Source organism: Felis catus, chromosome C1, assembly GCF_018350175.1.
Source record: "Felis catus isolate Fca126 chromosome C1, F.catus_Fca126_mat1.0, whole genome shotgun sequence".
Classification (NCBI taxonomy): domain Eukaryota; kingdom Metazoa; phylum Chordata; class Mammalia; order Carnivora; family Felidae; genus Felis; species Felis catus.
The window spans coordinates 85688097-85707471 of record NC_058375.1 but is presented as its reverse complement, the minus strand read 5'-3'; the positions used below and the strand labels follow the sequence as shown (position 1 = coordinate 85707471).

At 38.0% G+C, this 19375-nt stretch overlaps 1 protein-coding gene across 12 annotated transcripts in view; it reads right to left on the bottom strand.

Annotated features, from left to right (window-relative positions):
- CDC14A (cell division cycle 14A) overlaps positions 1–19375 on the bottom strand; it is a 191366-nt gene that overhangs the window by 144584 nt on the left and 27407 nt on the right. For 10 of the 12 annotated variants that reach the window (XM_045036293.1, XM_045036294.1, XM_045036280.1 and 7 more), the window contains exons 4-5: positions 18011–18055; positions 10312–10404 (exon numbers count right to left, since the gene is read on the bottom strand). In XM_045036293.1, the coding sequence (XP_044892228.1) occupies positions 10312–10404; positions 18011–18055 (138 nt within the window). The remainder of the gene's footprint in view (positions 1–10311; positions 10405–18010; positions 18056–19375) is intronic. The other 2 variants (XM_045036281.1, XM_045036287.1) reach the window with 1 other exon arrangement.

Here is a 19375-nt window from a genome sequence, read left to right as displayed (position 1 = left end):
GCTGAAAAAAACATGCAAACACATTTCAGATCTAAGCATAGGAAGCAGATTCTTTAATGGCTGTTTTGCAAGCTGCAGGTAATTTGCAAACTGCAGGTAGCAAAATCAATCGAATGGGTAAAGATTCTTTTAAATAAAATAGGACAGAATATAAAATATGCCTCGCCTATTGTAAGGTAAGAACTGTTTCATGGACATTTTGTTTCAGTTATACATGTGAATAGTGTGTGTACTATGTGTGAGAGTGTGTGTACTAAACTACAATGTAAAATACAGTTCTTATTGTGGTTTATAGTGAAAAGAGCTTGAAAACCCTGTCCTAAGATACAGCCTAACCTACTTCATGTCATTCCTTGGCTCTCCTGTTCTCACTCCTGACACTTAGACTTACTCTAAGACATCCATGGACATCGCCAAAGCACATGTGCAAAGAGCTGCCGCTGCGTCTGGCTGGTACACAAGGTATTTGGGATGTTAGCCCCATGAGCCAGAATTAGAGCTCAGAAGCTACCTGGAAAGGAAACTAACTGCAAGACTGAGTGAAACACTGTCTTGTACTGGAAAACTCTGCCCTTCCACACTACATGCTATTTTGAATTTTCTGCAAAATATTTTGGTTTAGATGCAGTATTATTCCAAGACTAGCACTGCTCAGTTACATGCTGTGAGTGGATAAAGCTCCAACTTAGGAACTTGGGGATTTGGGTTCTAGTCTCTCACTAACTGGATTTATTCCTTGGGCAAGGTACTCAATCTCTCTGGGCTCAGATTCTCCAACTAAAACATGAGAAAGCAGGACTGGAGCAGAGTTTTTCCTTGTGAATTTCTTGCGGGAGGTACTTTGAGGAGTCTGCAAAAGTGAGTCTACGTTTCTAAATTAAAATTGGTTTATTTTTAATCTAAGAGAAAACAATAAACATAACCAAATGGATTCAATATTGATTTTTACCATGGTGGAAATCACCATGGTAGTTGTTTAGCAACCAAATAACCTCATTTTGCATTAAACTTGGAAGTATTACCTCCAGTCTCCGTATATATTCTAGTAAATGTCTCACCAATTAGGAAGCCTATAGTGTTTCACTGGGGATACATCTAAATGTGAGTCTGTTCAGTCTGCATATTTGCATAAAATTGAACAGAGATGGCTCAGACTCACGTAATTGCTAAGCGAGGCCCAGGCAAACATATATAGGACATGTTAATTGCAAACTAACTGAGATGGGCCAATCACCTGCAGTCATATCAGGCATTACAAATACATTTCAAGTCATAATCTAATAATGGACATTATCTTCAAAGCTTTGGGTACCTCTTTTAAAAAATTTTTCTATCAAAAAATACGTTCAGTTAAAATTTTTAAAGATTCAACTCTGATTAAAAATTTTTCTAGTATTCTTCTTCCAATCTTTTGGGTTATTTCTTACTGAATATTATCCTAAAATTGCAAGGACAGCTGTTTAAAAAAAGTACTGACATTCGTTAGCAACTACTTAATGTATAAATAAGGATTTTCCCCCATTGAGAAAAACAAAAACTGCTGAGGCCAAAATTAAGACTACCACCCACAATACCGATTTCAAACGGTTGTGCATATTAACAAAGCCTATTTCAGTTCTACAATTGTAAAGAGTTATATAAAACACCTTGTTTTACTCAGTAACTTAAAAAAAAATTAATTAATGCCTCAAAACACTACGATTCTTGCTGTTAAAAGTACTACAGCTTTTAAATTACTCCATATTAATCTTTCAAGAATTGTAGAAAATTACCTTTTACTTATCAGTGTTTTTCTCAATGTAATTAATATTTATCTATCAATTAAACATTCAGTCATTCATACCACAAATATTTACTGAGCACTTAGGATGTTTCTGACGGTGTTCCAGATGCAGTGGTTGCTGTAGGGAACAAAACAGTTCCTTCCCTTGAAGGGAGAGATAATAAACAAGTAAATACACAATCCCAAGCAGTAAAAAAAGTGCATCCCATTAATTCAGTATATAAATGAAACAAATGGACATCAGCTTTTTCACAGAGAAAGTATATGTCTTTTCGAGGCTACTAAGATTCCAAAATTCATAAGCTATGGTAAACATACAGTGTGTCAGTACTTAAATATATAGTACTAAGTACCGTGCATGTGTGTGTTATGTGTGTACATATGTATGTGTATATAAATCTGTGAGCTTATTCACAGCACAGAGGAAGCTTGTTATCAGGATGCCACAAAGAGAACAGAAAAAAAATACAAAACAATTATTCAGTTAAACTTGAGAAACAAACCTTTCACAGATGAAAGGCAAACAGCTCATTTTCCCAGCCCACAGCTAAATGTCACACCCAAGGAGGGTTGAATAAAAGATAATATTGCTCTATCTGTATGTAGAAGACTAACAAAAGTTCCAAATTCAGAGTTTAAAATTGAAAATGCTGTGTGATCTTAGGGAGCCTCACCTGTTTTGAAAGCACCAAAAATATAAGCCTACGAAGATAAAAGCCTGACTGGCCCTTTTACAGGTAATATCACAAAAGCATTCTTGTCTATCAAGCTATAAAAGGAAGGAACTGCAAAACAGGAAATTGCCCTGCCCCAGCCATGCCACGCCTCCCTTCCTCTCCACAATTTCCACAAGCAGAAGCAAACACAATCTGTTAGATTTACCGAGAAGCCACAGAGGTTACAGAACACTAGTAGCTGGCATATCACTGTTTTAATAAATATTTAAGGTAAATGCCTGTATTATTTTGAACACTTTTTTTGAGGATTTTACCTATCTTTTCACATAACATTTGTTTAAACCATAGCTTTTTGATGACAAGTTAGAGTAGGTCTGAAACTGCAATTTACAGATGAATTGTGAGTTAGAGATTAAGGAAATTTAACATGCTCGTCCCAAACTTTTATAAATTCAAAGTTAGTTGGCCTGGTTTCCATTTTTCAATGGGCTAAGCACATACACATAAACCATTTTTAAGTATTACTACTCTGAATATAATTTTCTATATATTCAGTAGATCACTAGGTATTAGATAATCAATAGATCCATTATCAACAATTCCTTTGTACTGAGGTAAATAGAAGTACTTATTAATATAGCATCTGTAAAGTAACAGAATTTAAGGTATATGCACTTCCTAATTTTGTACAGAAATTTGGACTAATGGGTGTGATTTCTAGGGACCTACATCTATTGATACAAATTAGACTCAGGGAAATGACTTCTTTTCTTCAAGGAAAGAAGAGGCTGATACTTTTCAACTTGTAATGGTCCAAGTAAGGAAACATCCAACTATTTTAAAACACCAGCTATTCAAAAGTTAATAAACCTACAAATAAAACTACAGGAATAATGTCTCATTAATAATAATAATAAAAGATTAGTAAAACAATGAGGTATCATTTTCACCAATTAAATTTCTAGATCTTTAATGTTTATACCCAATATGCAAAGGTACAGGACACTGGAGAGGACATTTCACTTAATACCAAATTTCGTGCAGACTGGTTTAAATATGGTAATATGCTGCAAGAACCTAAAACTTGCTTGCATTTTTAAAATCTATGAATCCCACTTCTGGCAATCTAAAGACAAAAATCCACAAAAAGAAACATTTATAATGTCAAAAGTGTTTGTCACATCATAAGAAATTTGAAGGGAACCTAAAATGTTAAACAAATAATGTTATGCCCTCCAAATGGAATATTATTTGATCACCTTAAGTAGCAATAAGGCAAAACGTATGTAGGGCAAGCAAAAAATGTTCACAAAACTACATCGCAATTATACTTAAGTGAATATTCATGTTTAGAATGATGTCAGTGCAGAAGAATTTTCCTAATTTTCTTCTATGATGTGGTTATGCCACTTTTTAAGTTAAAAAATTTTTTTCGATTAAATTCATTGTATTATCCCCTTTTCAAACTAGATATTTAAAATATATTTAATCACTTCCCCACCCTTCCTCCCCCCAAGAAAACATGCTACCCCCCACACCCCTCAATAGTCCTTCACCAGCTTAGCCTGGGGTTGATCCCTCCCTCTCCTCAGGTCTGACCCTGGTCCCTAAACACTCCCTCCAGAAGGCAGGCTATGTTATTCAATACCTTAGCATCCTCAACCCTGAGAACAAGGCCTCATGTATAATAAGGGTGGGAAAAACACTTGTTGATTTTTATTTATCCAACCTGGCACCTACTGCACACTTTTCTCAATTATTTATTACTCATCTGTCCCCCATTTTAAGCCAGGTATTCATTCTTTTTTCTTTTTTTTTTTATATTCCCCAGGGCCCACCATTGTGCTGGGTAAAGCTCCCCTGAGCCAAATAAATATTTACTGAACTAAAGGATGCCTGAACACACATGTCAAAAATAAAAAATTTACTTGGTTCAGACAGTTTCTTCCTTTAAAATGCAAATAACATCTTAGAAAACAAAAGAAAACAAAACAAACAAACAAAAAACACCTCCTACTACACCTTCCGGTGATTTATCCCAAGCAACCAACAGACTAACAACCATCTGAGTGTTTCTGAGCTAAGAAAGGATGTAAATGTAAAATGGGGTGGGGAGGAGGATAGGTTTCAGCTCTTCAAGGGAGGTAAGACAATAGCTCAGAAAATTTTCTGGAAGGTCGCACAACTTTCCTCCCTAGAGCTGCCAGCCATTCCTAAATGCTTCAAATGCCAGGCATTGCCCCGGGACACCTTCATCAGCGTGACCTCCTTCACTCCTCACCACAACTATGTTAGGTGGGGTGTTATTATCTCTATTTTAAAGATGAAAAAAAAAAAAACCAGGAATTTAGAAGAGTTAAATAACTTGCTCAAGACATAAAACTAACAAGTGCATTCAAGGTCAAGCCTGTGGCTCTGCTAAGGTCACTGTTCTCAACCAAAACGCCAGGTGGAGGACAGCTTCTTTGCAATTAGCAATAGACTTAGAGGTAGAATAGAACTCCTAAGGTGTTAAGTGTAGTCTACATTATAAATAGCAGACACAGACATGATTACAAAGTCTACAAACCTTAGCCTTGTCATCTCTAATTCAGACATGACATCTGGTTCAGCCTTGTCCCAGTTAATCCATAATTAGACCCCTTATTTGGCAATATGAGGACTTAACACGTGGGTTAAGGAAAACACATTGTGGTTACCGCCTCTGCTTAAGCCTCCTCCACATATCTAGGGGAATAAAAAAGAAACCTTAATTTTTTAACTCTGAATTTCATTTTCTAAGCTAAACCATCACATTTATTCTAACTTCTCACACATATAATTTTTCCAATCACCTAGTCATCATGTGCTTCATCCAAATTCTCCTTGACCTCTTTATCATGGTTCTGTGAACCAAGAGCAGAACAGTAGCAAGGGAGGATGTGGTCTGTAAGCACGTGGCAAGAACCTAATTAATGTACGCTTACAACTTTGTAAGGCCATCTTCTTCAAACTCATATGAAAGTGCTGTGGATGCCACTATGATCCAAGCATCCTAATTCCCAATTCCAAAACTGCACTGAGTATAGTCCTGGAAAGGAAACACCTTCCCGACAAAGTTGATCTCTTCGTAAAATCTGTGCCCTCCACCTCAACAAGTATAACGTCACAGCTTAGGAATAAAGAGACACTTCCTGAGTAGGGACTTCCCTGAAATGGTGCCTGTCATCCATCTGTTCAGTGTCACTGTGATCCCCAGGGGCCACCTCATTCTAGCAACCCTGGCTTTAGAATCACTCATAGAGAAGGGTTTGTCGATTTCCCACTGAACATGATGTTCCATATTTTATCTCCTTCTTAATGCTCATGACAGTTCTAGGAGATAAAACGTAAAAAGGCTCTCCCCTACTTAGAGATAAGAAAGTAGAACTACAAAAGCTTGTGTGACATACTTAAAGTCACGATCTAACGCAGAGCAATACAAATGTACCTAATACCATTGCACTATGAAGACTCATCACAAGAAATAAATGTTTTCCAAACTATGTATGGTGATGAATTTTACCTGGACTTATCATGGTGATCATTTTTCAACATCTACAAATATCAAATCATTATATTGTACACCTGAAAATAATATAATGATATGTCAATTATATTTCAATGAAAAAAGTAATTAAAAAGAAAGAAATGACTAAAACAGTAAATTTTATATTGTATGTATTTTACCACAATTTTAAAAATTGGGGAAAAAAGAGTTTATCAAAAACAACAACAAAGGCGCCTGGGTGGCTCAGTCGGTCAGGCGTCTGATTTCAGCTCAGGTCATGATCTCACAGTTTGTGGGTTCAAGCCCCACATCCAGCTCTGTGCTGACAGCTCAGAGCCTGGAGCCTGCTTTAGATTCTGTCTCTCTCTCTCTCTCTCTCTCTCTCTCTGTCCTTCCCGCGCTGGCGCGCTCTCTCTCTCTCTCTCTCTCTCAAATAAACATTAAAAAAAATTAAAACAACAATAGCAACAACAAAAGGCAAGGTGATGATGTGACTTTTGTGCAGGTGGTAACTGCCCTTGGGCTCTGATCTCTGCTTTGAATCCACATCTTTAAAGGCCATAGTTGGCTCAGTCAAGACCACAACATTCTGATAATAATATACCACTTTACCCTTTATGTCCAATTTGATGATTTTCAGTTTCCCTCTGAAGTTACCTTCCTTCCTTCTTTCATATTTTGTCATCTCATTATTCATTCATTGAGTAGATATTTACAGAGCACCTACTATGTGCCAGGCACAGTTCTAAGAGTTCAAATACTGAAATAGTGCCATACCAGTATGTAAACAGCTGCTGCCCACAGCATGCCATGGCCCTCCGCACTGGCCACCTCACCTCTTCCCTGGGACACCCCCTCACCTGGACTTCCTCATGGCTCAGCATAACAGGAAGGCTCCATTGTGGCCAGCTTCCAATTCAGCTGCTGACTCCCTGGGCCTAACCCCTTGTTAAGTATTTTATCACCTCCCAGACACAGCAATGAACGGAGCAGACAAGGTCCCTACCCTCTAGTCTAGGAAAGAGATAATAAACAAGTAAATATATAAACGCATCAGATAATTTCAAATAGCAGAGCACTATAAAGAAAATAAAACAACAAGGAACTAGAGGGTGACTGGAGGTGGGGAGAACAGAGTAAAACTTGAGAGGAAGTCTTTCTGAGGAAGTGATTATTATAAGGAATTAGGAATGCAAAGGTCTTAGACAAAAACACTCCAGGCAGAGAGAACAGAAATATGAAGGTCTTCAAGTGGGAATAAGTTTGAGGTTTTCATGGTTAGAAGGCCAGTGTGACGGGGGCATCCTGAGCCAGGAGAACACAGAGGTAGACACGGCCAGATCAAGGGGGATCTTAATGGCATTGGTAAGGAGGTTGAATTCAATGCCAAGAACAGTGAGCAAGCATTAGACAGATTTGAAACAGAGCCATGAATGATCTAATTTATATTTTTAAAAGATTACTCTGACAATTGTGTGGCAGCTGTGATTAAACAAAGGCCAGGGTGTAAAAAGGAAACAATGTATGATGCTCTGGTGGTCAACCAGGTAAACAGAGACAGTGGCTGGAGCTACAGGATAACAACAGAGATGGAAAGAAGTATTCTGACTCAATATATGTTTTAGAGGCAGAGTTGACCAAACTTACTGATGAGTATAATGTGGGAAGAGGAAACAGGAGGAATGAAAATGTACTATTCTTGGATTCAGCAAGTCACTGATGGCAGTCCACTTACTAAAAAGGCAATGACTGTGGGAATAAATAGGTTCATGGAGAAAAGTAATAAGAAGTTCTGTTTTGCCAAGATAAATGTGAGATACCATGGAGATACAAACACGTAGTTGGATATCTGACTTTAGTAACAGGAAGATTCCCCCAGGAGACCATGACTTATCCAAACAGCAACATTTAATGTACGTGTAACTTCACTGAGATGTTTGTATAATGCACATTACAGACTCTCTTCTTATAAGACTTGTGCCAACAATTAAATGCATACACACAATATGAACTAAGGCACAAAATTCTCTTTAAGGAAAGAATACAATTCTTGGTTTTCATTTTAATTAAGTGTTGTGTCAAAAAGCTTTCTGGGGAATGCCTTTTCAAAATCGGAAACGACAATCAATGAGGAAACGAACAGTACAAGAAGAATTACTTTACACCGCTTTTCGAACTAGTGTGTCAGACAAGCTCATGCTGCCCTCAGCACTTCTTCAATCCCGCTGAGACTGCTTCTCCTTCATTTGGTTACAGTAAAGTGGTGGAAACTTCTGCATCTGATGTATTTTATCCCCAGCTCAGTGCATTTATTATGACTGAACTTCCTTTCAAAACTCTAGAGGTGCCATGATAAAATTCAAGATGACACCAGAAACAGGAAAGACGGGCATTAAAAAGGAAAGAAGAGGGGCGCCTGGGTGGCGCAGTTGGTTAAGCGTCCGACTTCAGCTCAGGTCATGATCTCGCGGTCCGTGAGTTCGAGCCCCACATCGGGCTCCATGCTGACAGCTCAGAGCCTGGAGCCTGCTTCGGATTCTGTGTCTCCCTCTCTCTCTGACCCTCCCCCGTTCATGCTCTGTCTCTCTCTGTCTCAAAAATAAATAAACATTAAAAAAAAATTTAAAAAAAAAAAAAAAGAAGGAAAGAAGAGAGGAAGAGGAGAGGGCGGGGAAGAGGAGAAGGAACGAGAGAGCAGTAGATGACCTCTTCCTGATGATCCCTTATGACAAAAGGCTCGTAGAGAACACGCTCACACAGCATGACCAAACCCCTCAGGAAAGACACCCTTGTTTACATGGCTTGAATCCAAAGGTTATTACAGGCTCTCCATATTCTAAACACACTGTCAATTCTCAGTCCCAAATGAGTAATAATTATCAATGTAAAGTGAAAAATAAGCATGCTTGCTTCATTCAGCTTACCAGCACTTCACTAAGCCTTCATGCCAACAGCCAGCTTTTCATGTGTGCCTTTAAAACAAAAGCAATGGCCTGGCTGGTGCTACAAATAATCTTTGTATCCTCAGAATTTGAAGGAAACTTAGAGGTCATTATATCCAACCCTATCATTTTACAGATAAGGAAACTAAATAAAGCAAAGACAGATAAAGTGGCTTACCCGTCATCCCAGAGCCACTTCAGGATGAAAAAATGTTTTTCTGATTCTTAGTCAAGATTCTTTGTATTATACCCTGCTGCCTACAGAGTGAGAAAGAAAAGTACCACAAGGGATGGCCCACGGCTTCATGGTGGCCACACCACAGGGAGAAAAGTTGGCCAGAGCTGGGCATCTCAGCCCTGGGCATCTCAGCCCTGGAAGGCCCCAGGCTGCACTCAGGCTGTCAGCCTGCCGCTATTCTCAGCCTACACCCTGCAACAGCTGACAGTCTTTCTAACACCACATCTGTCTGGGCTTTTTCCCCTAGAGCTTTAGGTTTAATGTGGCAGAGTGTGATACAGTAGCTGGTGCCTCCTTCCGTCAAGATCTTCAGAAGGAGGGCCTGGAAAGGTCACACAGCAGTGTGCTTCCAGGCTTCAGAGAAGCACAGACCCTCCCCAAGGATGATGGGAAGTGACACCTCTCTCCCCTGCCTTTAAACCAGCATATTCCTACATGGATACCACACTTGTCCCTAAAAAGTTATTACAGGTTACAAATGAGTTTTAGCCTTGGTGGGCTTCTGCCTTCCAAGTTTTTGTCCAATCCCAGTACATATAGAAAATTCTAGAAATATTCACACCAAAACGCTGTAGCACATTCACATGGAACTCACATTTACGTTTTAGTACTTACAGAGAACAAGATTTGCAATCAAAACGTTTCTGGGAAAGTCTTGTCTAGTTAGTAGGGAAGTGTAATATGTGCAGGACCTATATTTGGTTTGCCTACTGCAAACATGTATATAGATTAGTAGATGGATAATGATAATATAATAATAACAATCCTTCCCCATGCAATCTAGGATTTCCTCTTATGCAAAAAAGGAACACCTCAACAGTCTTTAAAAATCTTCCACTATATATTCTTTTCCCTGGATATATTCTTTCTGGATATTCTTCTTTTAAAAACACCCATACAACTGTGGGACCCAAGCTCCCCATTGTGGTTCTGAGACTCTGTCATTAGATACTAGCAAATAAAATCTGAGAATTAAATAGCCCATGGATAGTAGTCCACACTTTCCATTCCACATCAATTCCCAGGGTGCTAGTAATTTTCACCATCTCCCAATTCCACTGAAAAACTGGCCTGGATTTTATGTGACAGTGTTAGCATTCCATTGGCCTGATTATAGAAAATAATCATGAAAAAGTACTTACAGCATAAGCACCTATTAAAAATGCTGCATTTGCTCTTTTCCGTTGATCAAAACAGGTGTAGTGCACTATTTTCTTTCTTGATAAACTGTATGACTAAAAAGAGGGAATAAAAAGAGTGTAACCATAGAGACAGTGTTAAAATATACAGAAGGTATACATCATCTCAACTTCCAAGATGTGTCACAATCAGTGAAATGTACCAACTTTCAACTTCCATTTCTATGGCAATTGTCCATGAGCATATTTGAGGGATGAGGGTTACTGGCTCAGACTTTTTGCAGCCCAGTCATGATGCAGATTTGACAATATAACAAACACTTCTCTCCAAGAAGGGAGACATACAATGAGAAATAATTAAATTATTGGCATCTTTATTAATGGGGACCATTTTGGAAGATTTACTCTAAATCTTACACACAAAGTCTAGTCATCCTTTTCTTCTTTTTTAATTTTTGTTATTGAAGTATAGTGGAGATACAATGTTATATTAGTTTCAGGTGTACAACATGGTGATCCAACAGTACTATAGATTACACAATGTTCACCATGATAAGTCCAGTCACCATGTGTCACCACACAACATTATTACAATAGTGTTGACTATATTTCCTCTGCTGCAGTTTTCATCTCCATGACTTACTTATTTTATAACTGGAAGTCTGTACCTCATTATCCCCTCCATTCATTTCACCCATCCTTCCACCCCCGTCCTCTCTGGCAAATACCAATTCATTCTCTGTATTTGTAAATCTGTTTCTGGGTTTTTTTCTTGTTGTTGCTATTTGTTCATTTGTTTTGTTTTTTAGATGCCACATATAAGTGAAATCATATGGTATTTGTCTTTCTCTGTCTGACTTATTTTACTTAGCACCCTCTAGGTCCATCCATGTTGCCACAAATGGTAAGTTCTTTTTTTACAGGTGAGTATTTGTTCTTCCTTTTTCTTTCTCTACATACCATACCCAGTTCCAGAAAAGTTATCTTTACTTTTCATATTAGACAGTTTATTTTTAAATGTATCAATCAGTCTATTTTCTTCTAAAATTTTCAAGTGCCTATATTAACTAGAACATCAATACTAATATTTTCTTTCTAGAATGTTCTATAAAAATCCCTTTTTAATTATCTGACAATAAATGGCTAGTGGGAAAAGGTAAACCATCAAAAGGGTCACATCAGCAAACATCTTAATGCAATAACCATATGTTAAATTCATGGATTCAAACAGTTTTATTAAGGCACCTGCTATATGCCATGCAATATGCTACATGCTCAAGGATTCAGCTAAATCCAAAATAAGCAACTTAGTATGTTGCATACATGCTAAACATGACAAGAAGTGTGCAAATAAAAGATGTGTTAAAATGAAATCAAAGTATTAAGCAAACTCAAACATAAAACAATGAGAACACTGACGCAACTAAATGAAATCTGCTCAATTTCTTCATATTTCAAAACAGTCACAGTATTTTGACAAATGGCTTTCAAAACACAGATACATAGGTACCTTTTAATATTTGTCTACAAATTCAAACTGACTAAAAGCAGCGTTCTATACCTTACACATTGACTACAACCCACAGAATACCTGCTTTTACAGCCCCTTTAGAAATGTAAGAGACCTCAACTACGTACCTTTCTTCATTCACCCTGCTGTTTGCTGTAAGTTAAGAAACTCTTCAAATTCTGAAGTCCATTCTACATGAAATTGCAACATTCTGGCTTTTTTAATGTAACCACAGAAAATGCAGCTATATGTATCCCAGCAATGAGCCTGGACACCCTCACCACCCCAAGTCAGGCACTTCCTTCCTAACCCAGAATCACATGTTCTGAAAATGGCACTGCTCTTCTAAACTGAACTTTGAGGAGCATCTGGGTGGCTCAGTCAATTAGTTAAGCGTCCAACTTTGGCTCAGGTCATGATCTCGCGGTTCGTGAGTTCAAGCCCATCATCGGGCTCTGTGCTGACAGCTCAGACCTGGAGCCTGTTTCAGATTCCATGTCTCCCTCTCTCTGCCCCTCCTCTGCTTGCTCTCTCTCTCTCTCTCTCTCTCTCTCTCTCTCCCTCTCAAAAATAAACATTAAGAAAATTTTTTTAATTGAACTTTGAAAAGTGTTTGCCTCAAAGTGGGTCTCATTACCAAGGTCCTTATTTCCAGACAGGCTTAGTAAATTATCCCTATGAAATAAAGCTTTAAAAAGTACATTTTATTAATTCAGTTCAGTCAAAACACTGAGGTTATCTAAAGACTTCAAGGTCACTATCAATGGTGCTGACACTTGTCTCCTTGCTTTCTCAATTTGAGAAAACTGTCTGCTGGACATTTCCTTTTGTTATTTTATTATTTGCTTGTTGCAAGTCTGTCTTTTGCTTTGTTTTTGCCACCTATTGTTCTCCATCAATAAGTTAGGCTTGATTTACCCAACGGAGAGTCAAAGCCCTTAAGATATAAGCATATTTTATGGTGTCTAATCCCAAACTCCTAAACACTGCCTTAAACAGGCCAGGCCCCCGTAAACATGAGTCAGGCTGAGCCTAAGGGACTCAGCTCTTCTCGTTCCCAGCCCCTAACTAATTACATTTACTGGTTCCCTAAAACACTCATGGGGAAGAAAAATATCCACAACTGATCCTGAAGTCTGGATTATGTGTTCTGATGCCTTTTTCCACTAAGAATTTAGATTTCACAGCAAACAACTGCTATCATTTAATAATGTGGAATTAAATTTATTTTACAAATCCACTTGCCAAAAGGGACAAACTCATAATGGTGTGCTTCCATCACCAACAGTTTTTTTGGTTGCTTTCAAACTTTTTGCTTTTGTTTGGTTTTTGTTTTTTTCTTTCTTATTCTAAAGTATTTGGGATGCAGAGACCTCCCTGAACCCTCCAACAGCAACCATGAAGCTACAAGATGAAATTCTGAAGGAAACTTTTTTTTCACTGTAAACTTAAAAATGCATTAAAGTAAATATAATACAAATTAAAATTTTACGGACTTCAGAAGAATTTTTTAAACTTTACAAGCTTACAGAAATTACATCAGATAAAGAATATTCTTCATAAAATATACCTACAAATTTTAACTATTTTTAAATATCTCCTACTAGAAGCTGCCTATAGGATGGAAACATAATTTTTTAACATCCATCACCATACACAATTACAAAATCTTTTTTCTTATAATAAGAACCTTTAAGATCTGCTCTCTTAGAGCCTAAATGTCCATCAACTGATGAATGGATAAAGAAATTGTGGTTTATATACACAATGGAATACTACGTGGCAATGAGAAAGAATGAAATATGGCCTTTTGTAGCAACGTGGATGGAACTGGAGAGTGTGATGTTAAGTGAAATAAGCCATACAGAGAAAGACAGATACCATATGGTTTCACTCTTATGTGGATCTTGAGAAACTTAACAGAAACCCATAGGGGAGGGGAAGGAAAAAAAAAAAAAAAAAGAGGTTAGAGTGGGAGAGAGCCAAAGCAGAAGAGACTGTTAAAAACTGAGAACAAACTGAGGGTTGATGGGGGGTGGGAGGGAGGGGAGAGTGGGTGATGGGTATTGAGGAGGGCACCTTTTGGGATGAGCACTGGGTGTTGTATGGAAACCAATTTGACAATAAATTTCATATATTAAAAAAAATGCGGGTAATTGCAGAGAAAATAAATTATGTTTACACTGTTATCTAAAAAAAAAAAAGAGCTGCTCTCTTAGCAACTTTCAAATATATAATATAGTATTATTAACTATGATCACCATGCTGTACATTACAATAGCTAACTTTTTTATATCAGTTAAACGATAGTTTCCATCTAATTTTTAGGATAATTTTTAAAGCTCCTAGCATTTGCCTTGCTTAGAGGTTTTTGGAATTCAATTATTTTTCTCAGTAAAGTCTCAAAAGTATTACAATCAAGAAATGATCTGCTTAGTGAAGCTTGGCCAGTATCTCCCAGGTCAGATCACTGAGGCTCAGTTCTCACTCAAGGAATCAAAACTAATTCAAAGTAAATGATAACAGAGAAAAATCTTATGTCATACTGGCCTTTTCCTAATTTTCTGCCTTGCCATGGCCAGGCCTCCCTCTTATAGGTCACTCTGCCCCAGTCTTACACCAGCAATGCTGTTCAACATAGCAGATAACCTGGTACTGAAATGAAAAATTTCAAGGATGGTGTGCCTGGCTGGCTCAGTCAGTAGAGCATGCAACTCTTGATCTTGGGGGTCATAAGTTAAGCCTCACACTAGCCATAGAGTTTACTCAAAACAAATTTTGTTTCAGGGATAACAAAACATCTTGCCAATTGTTTAGCTAATGCTTTGTATGATTAGATTGATATACATAAACTAATATTTTCTACTTTCAAATATTAAACATGTCCCTCTGTTAAAAAAATAAAATAAATTTTAAAAATAACCTACAGGGGTGCCTAGATGGCTCAGTCAGTAGAGCATTCTACTCTCGATCTGGGGGTTGTGAGTTCAAGCCCCATGCTGAGTGTAGAGCTTACTTACAAATAAGAAAATTAAAAAAAAAAAAAAAAACCTACTACATATTAAAGCACTCCAGAAGAAATGATACTATCCATTGGAGACACTGATGATTCCAGTACCTTTAGAGAAACCTTTGGCTCATTTTTAAGATCTTTCATGGAGGAACTTACCATGGAGAAGAAGAAAGGGACAGTCTGCAGATAAAAGGATTCCATTTTATGAATGAGCCCAGTAGGTATTTTCTCAGACTCTACCCCAATACCAAGAGAACTTAATACCTCCAACCAGAACTGCTTCTTCCTTACTCTGGCCCAACTCCTCTGTGGCCAGGTATGCTGACTAGGCCCTTCAAGGAGAGCCCTTGCAAAGTTAGACCATCACCTCTGGCTTTCAGTGAGCTATCTGCTCTTAACAAATTCTTTTTGCTTTACATGAGCAGCTCAGAGATTACAAAAACACTGTGTACAATAGCAAAGTAATGCTAGACACTGGAAAAACAAATGAATATAGCCTTAAATACAAAGGGATTGAGGATGTCACAGAAGGAATACTAAGACCTCTGGCCTAGTTGCCTGCTCTTGCACATGACCAATTACAAATGATAACCTGCAGCCCCTATCCACATTTATTACAGATTTCTACCTAGCAACTGCAGTATATATGCAGTATATATCCTTCTAAGCTTTCTTAAGTGGATACAGCCAGCCCTCTATAATAACAGCTAACATTTATTGCTACAGTCCGTCGTTTCCTAAAGCATAGCAACAGTGCCAGAGGGGTCCAATTTGACCAGACACAGAGTGACTCCCAAACCAGAGATCGTGGGCAAGGCCAAAGTATAATGAATATTCTGTGTCTCTCTTTTACCAAGAGAACATAAGCCAGGAGCCAAAGACGGCCTGGTTTATCCCATTTGGCCAATATATTTCTCCTATGTCAGATCACAGACAGTTGAGTTCTCTCAGCAAATATGGTAGATGTTAGAAATTCAGAAATCTCTCACTGAGTTTGATAGTTTTGGTAAATCTCAATTTATAAGGTCACAGTAAGTTTCATGGTGCAAAATTTAAATAATTCTCAGGTCAACAGAATTGGTTGAATTAATCAATCTCACTAAAACTTTTCAGAGATAAAAAAAAAATCAATCTAAATTATATTTTATTATTATATTTAATCCTGTTAGCAGACTGGCTCAGGGTAACCTAGAGAGCTTATTAAAATACAGATTGCTGGGCCTCAACCCTAGAGTTTTTGACCAGGGCCCAAGAATTTTATTTCTAACAAGTTCCTCAGTAATGTTGATGCTGACAGTCCAGGGACGGCACACCAAAATCCACTATGCTATTGCATAAAAATGTGACTTGTCACCCCAGGAAATGTTTTATGTGGCTCCTAAAACACTATCCATTTGGTCGAGTAGCCCCAAAAGACATTTAAATTCTCTTAGGAACTCCAAATCATGCTAAATGCCTTTTAAAAGCATGTCATAAAAAACACATTGCCCCAGATTCCTCAGAAAACTGTATTACAATTTGTAAATTCTTGCACTCCAGATGATAACACCTTAGGAACAAGTTCCTTTAATGATTCAGTAACTGAACTGCCTTAAATGGCATTTTTCCAGAGGGTCCAAGTTCAGATGCTCTCTGGGGCCAAGAACTTGAAGTGGGTCAGGTGTTAAACCAGAAGAGCATGCCCTATCCCAAGCAGACTTAGCTCCAACCTCCTACTCTCATGTAGGAAACTGAGCCCACTATCACACACTTTAATATGTAAAAGAAGCCAAAAATTCAGAATTAAGTGGAAATTTTCATAAATTACAGATGTTGACCATGAATTCAAAGTTTTTAAAGAGCATGCATGCCTAAGAAAGCATGACTGAACTGAATGCAGCCCCCTAGGCAACCAGTTTGCTGAAGCTGCATGCTGGGTTACTGTGGCTGAAGGAAGTCTGTGGGTTCTGTCAGCATGGACTGAGCAGCTGATGTGTGCCAAACACAGTGTTGAACGACATGGTAACAAGGGGAGCAGAACCTCAGTCTCCAATCTCAGCACTCACAGTAGAATGAATATTCGATGCTAACCAAGGGAGAGGTACTGGCCAAGGATTATTATGAACAAAAGAGAAGGACTACCGAGGGATGCGTTCACAGCATAGCTAGGAGCAATGGAATGATCTTAATTACAGGTAAAGTAATTATTTCATGTAGCAAGGTAAAAACTAGATAAAAGATAGAATACAGTATTGAATATCTATCAATTAATATAACCGAACCTATAGAAATTTCCAGACCTGGACTGCTTACCTGAGAATCAGACTTTTACCACTGCTATGTAAATCATGACAAGCATGCAATCTAGCATATAAACATTTAACAGTACTTATAAACTGAAGTATGACAACTGTTATGAGAGAACAATACAAATTAAGATGAGGGTATTGACCCTAGGCAGCCATTTTCTATCTCAGAAAGGAAAGCTATGTGAAACGATGCATTCTGGAGGGCTCACTCCTGGAGAAAAACCAGTTACAGCAACTCAGAAAGAGAAAATGTTGACATGCTACACGAGTCACAAATAGCCCAGGCTCTGCTCGGATGGCAGTGACATAACAAATCATGCACTTGTTCAGCTTAGGGCAGGGGACCACAAACTACTCAACCATTCCAAAACAAGAGGTGGTCGAAGGTAGTGCAATTCAGCTCAAAGCCAAAAAAAAAAAAAAAAAAATCCCACAAAACGCAAAAAAACAAAAACAAGAGCTAATGCATCATTCAGAACAACAGATTTTTTAAGTAGCCTTCCAGTAAAGTTGTTTGCCATGCTTAAAAGTAAAATCTTCATATCATTTGGTTAGAACACCATGTTTAATTAAACTGTAAATCAGCCTGATGGAGCTCAGGAAGACATTACTGTGGCCTGGACAATATGCTCTTTAATTTAAAAAAAAAAAAAAACAGAACCCATGCACTTCCCTAAACAAGCAAGCTCTGCCAGTGATGGCACTCAGATTAAGTAGATTATAGCATGGGGACCGTGGTGACCAAGGCATCATTCTCTTACAAGTGACTAGGCTAGCCCAGCAATGGCTGCAGCAATCAGCGTCTCCAAAGCAATCAGTTGTCACCTCATTGCAAAAGCGATAAAATGAACAGGTCTTCCTGTCAGCAGCCATGACCTCTACATGTTTTACCTCCAACTTTCCCAGGAAAGGGATATTCTTGAAAATTTTCTTTGGCTGTACAAAACAAAATATGGTTTATGTTTTCATTTAGAGCTAAAACAAAATAGGTTGAGTAGTTTCTTTAAAAAGAAAAAGGTGTCTCTGTGTGGTCCATTTTATTTCAAACCCAGTATGTTTCATTAATGAAATGGCACATGTGATCAGAGTAGAAATCAAAATGTTAGAGAAAAGTTGTTCATAAAGATTTGGTGGAAGGCATTTGGGGATTCTCCATTAAAGAAGTTCTTGCCTGAGGATTTCTGAAGGAATCAGGAAGGACTCTGTACCTTGCAAACTCTATGTATGCCTACTCCCATGTGAATTAACATTGCTTTAGAACGCCTGATACTTCTTTAAACTACGTGAACTGTCTCCAGAATAATTTGTTTTTCTTCCCCGCAAAGCCCATGAACCTGAAACAGAATATAACCTCATGAGGAAATCTCAACATGTATTTGTAGTTATAAGAGGGTGGTCTGATCATTATATCAAAAGAGTTCTTGTGTACAAACTACCTGATACACTGGCAGGTGCCTGGTTACCGGATAGGATTACTGCACTGATTCATTCAGCAACAAGGACATTCCCAGAGCCCCCACCATCTGCCAGGTACTCAATGCTTTAATACAATTGTCCATTTCACCAGGCCCACCCCCCCTTCTCCTTTTAACCTGAAAGGCCTATGTGGGATGTTTTGTACATTTAAAATTACACTTCTGTCAATATTCTTTTAAAGCTTTTAAAAACAGTTTTCAAGATTACTATAATTATCCTGTTGATTCATAAGAGCAAGTATTTAAAAAAAAAAAAAATCACTGCCCTAGAAAATGTCCCCTTTTTTCAGTGATGCTCTTAGATAGTTTTTTCACAGACTGAGGTTTTAGTTTTCTCAAAGGAAAAGTGAAATCAGCAGTTAAAACTGTATTGACCATTTTAGGAAAAGCTGGTTCAATCATACGATTATTAAATTTTCATATTATTGTATCAGTCATTGAAAGATTTTTTTTCTTAAATGACCAAGTTTAAAGAAGGTACTTTTTTTTTTTTTATATCACTATGTTAACTTTTGTTAAAACACTCTTCCCTTTTAGAAGCCTGTATATCCTAGCCCAGTGTTGTTACCATTGTCTGTGCCAAGAATCCCTTTAAGAATCTGTTAAGGGGTGCCTGGGTGGTTCAGTCGGTTAAGCATCCAACTTCAGCTCAGGTCATGATCTCACAGTTTGTGGGTTCCAGTCCCACGTCAGGCTCTGTGCTGACAGCTCAGAGCCTAGAACCTGCTTCGGATTCTGTGTCTCCCTCTCTCTCTGTTCCTCCCCCATTCATGCTCTCTCC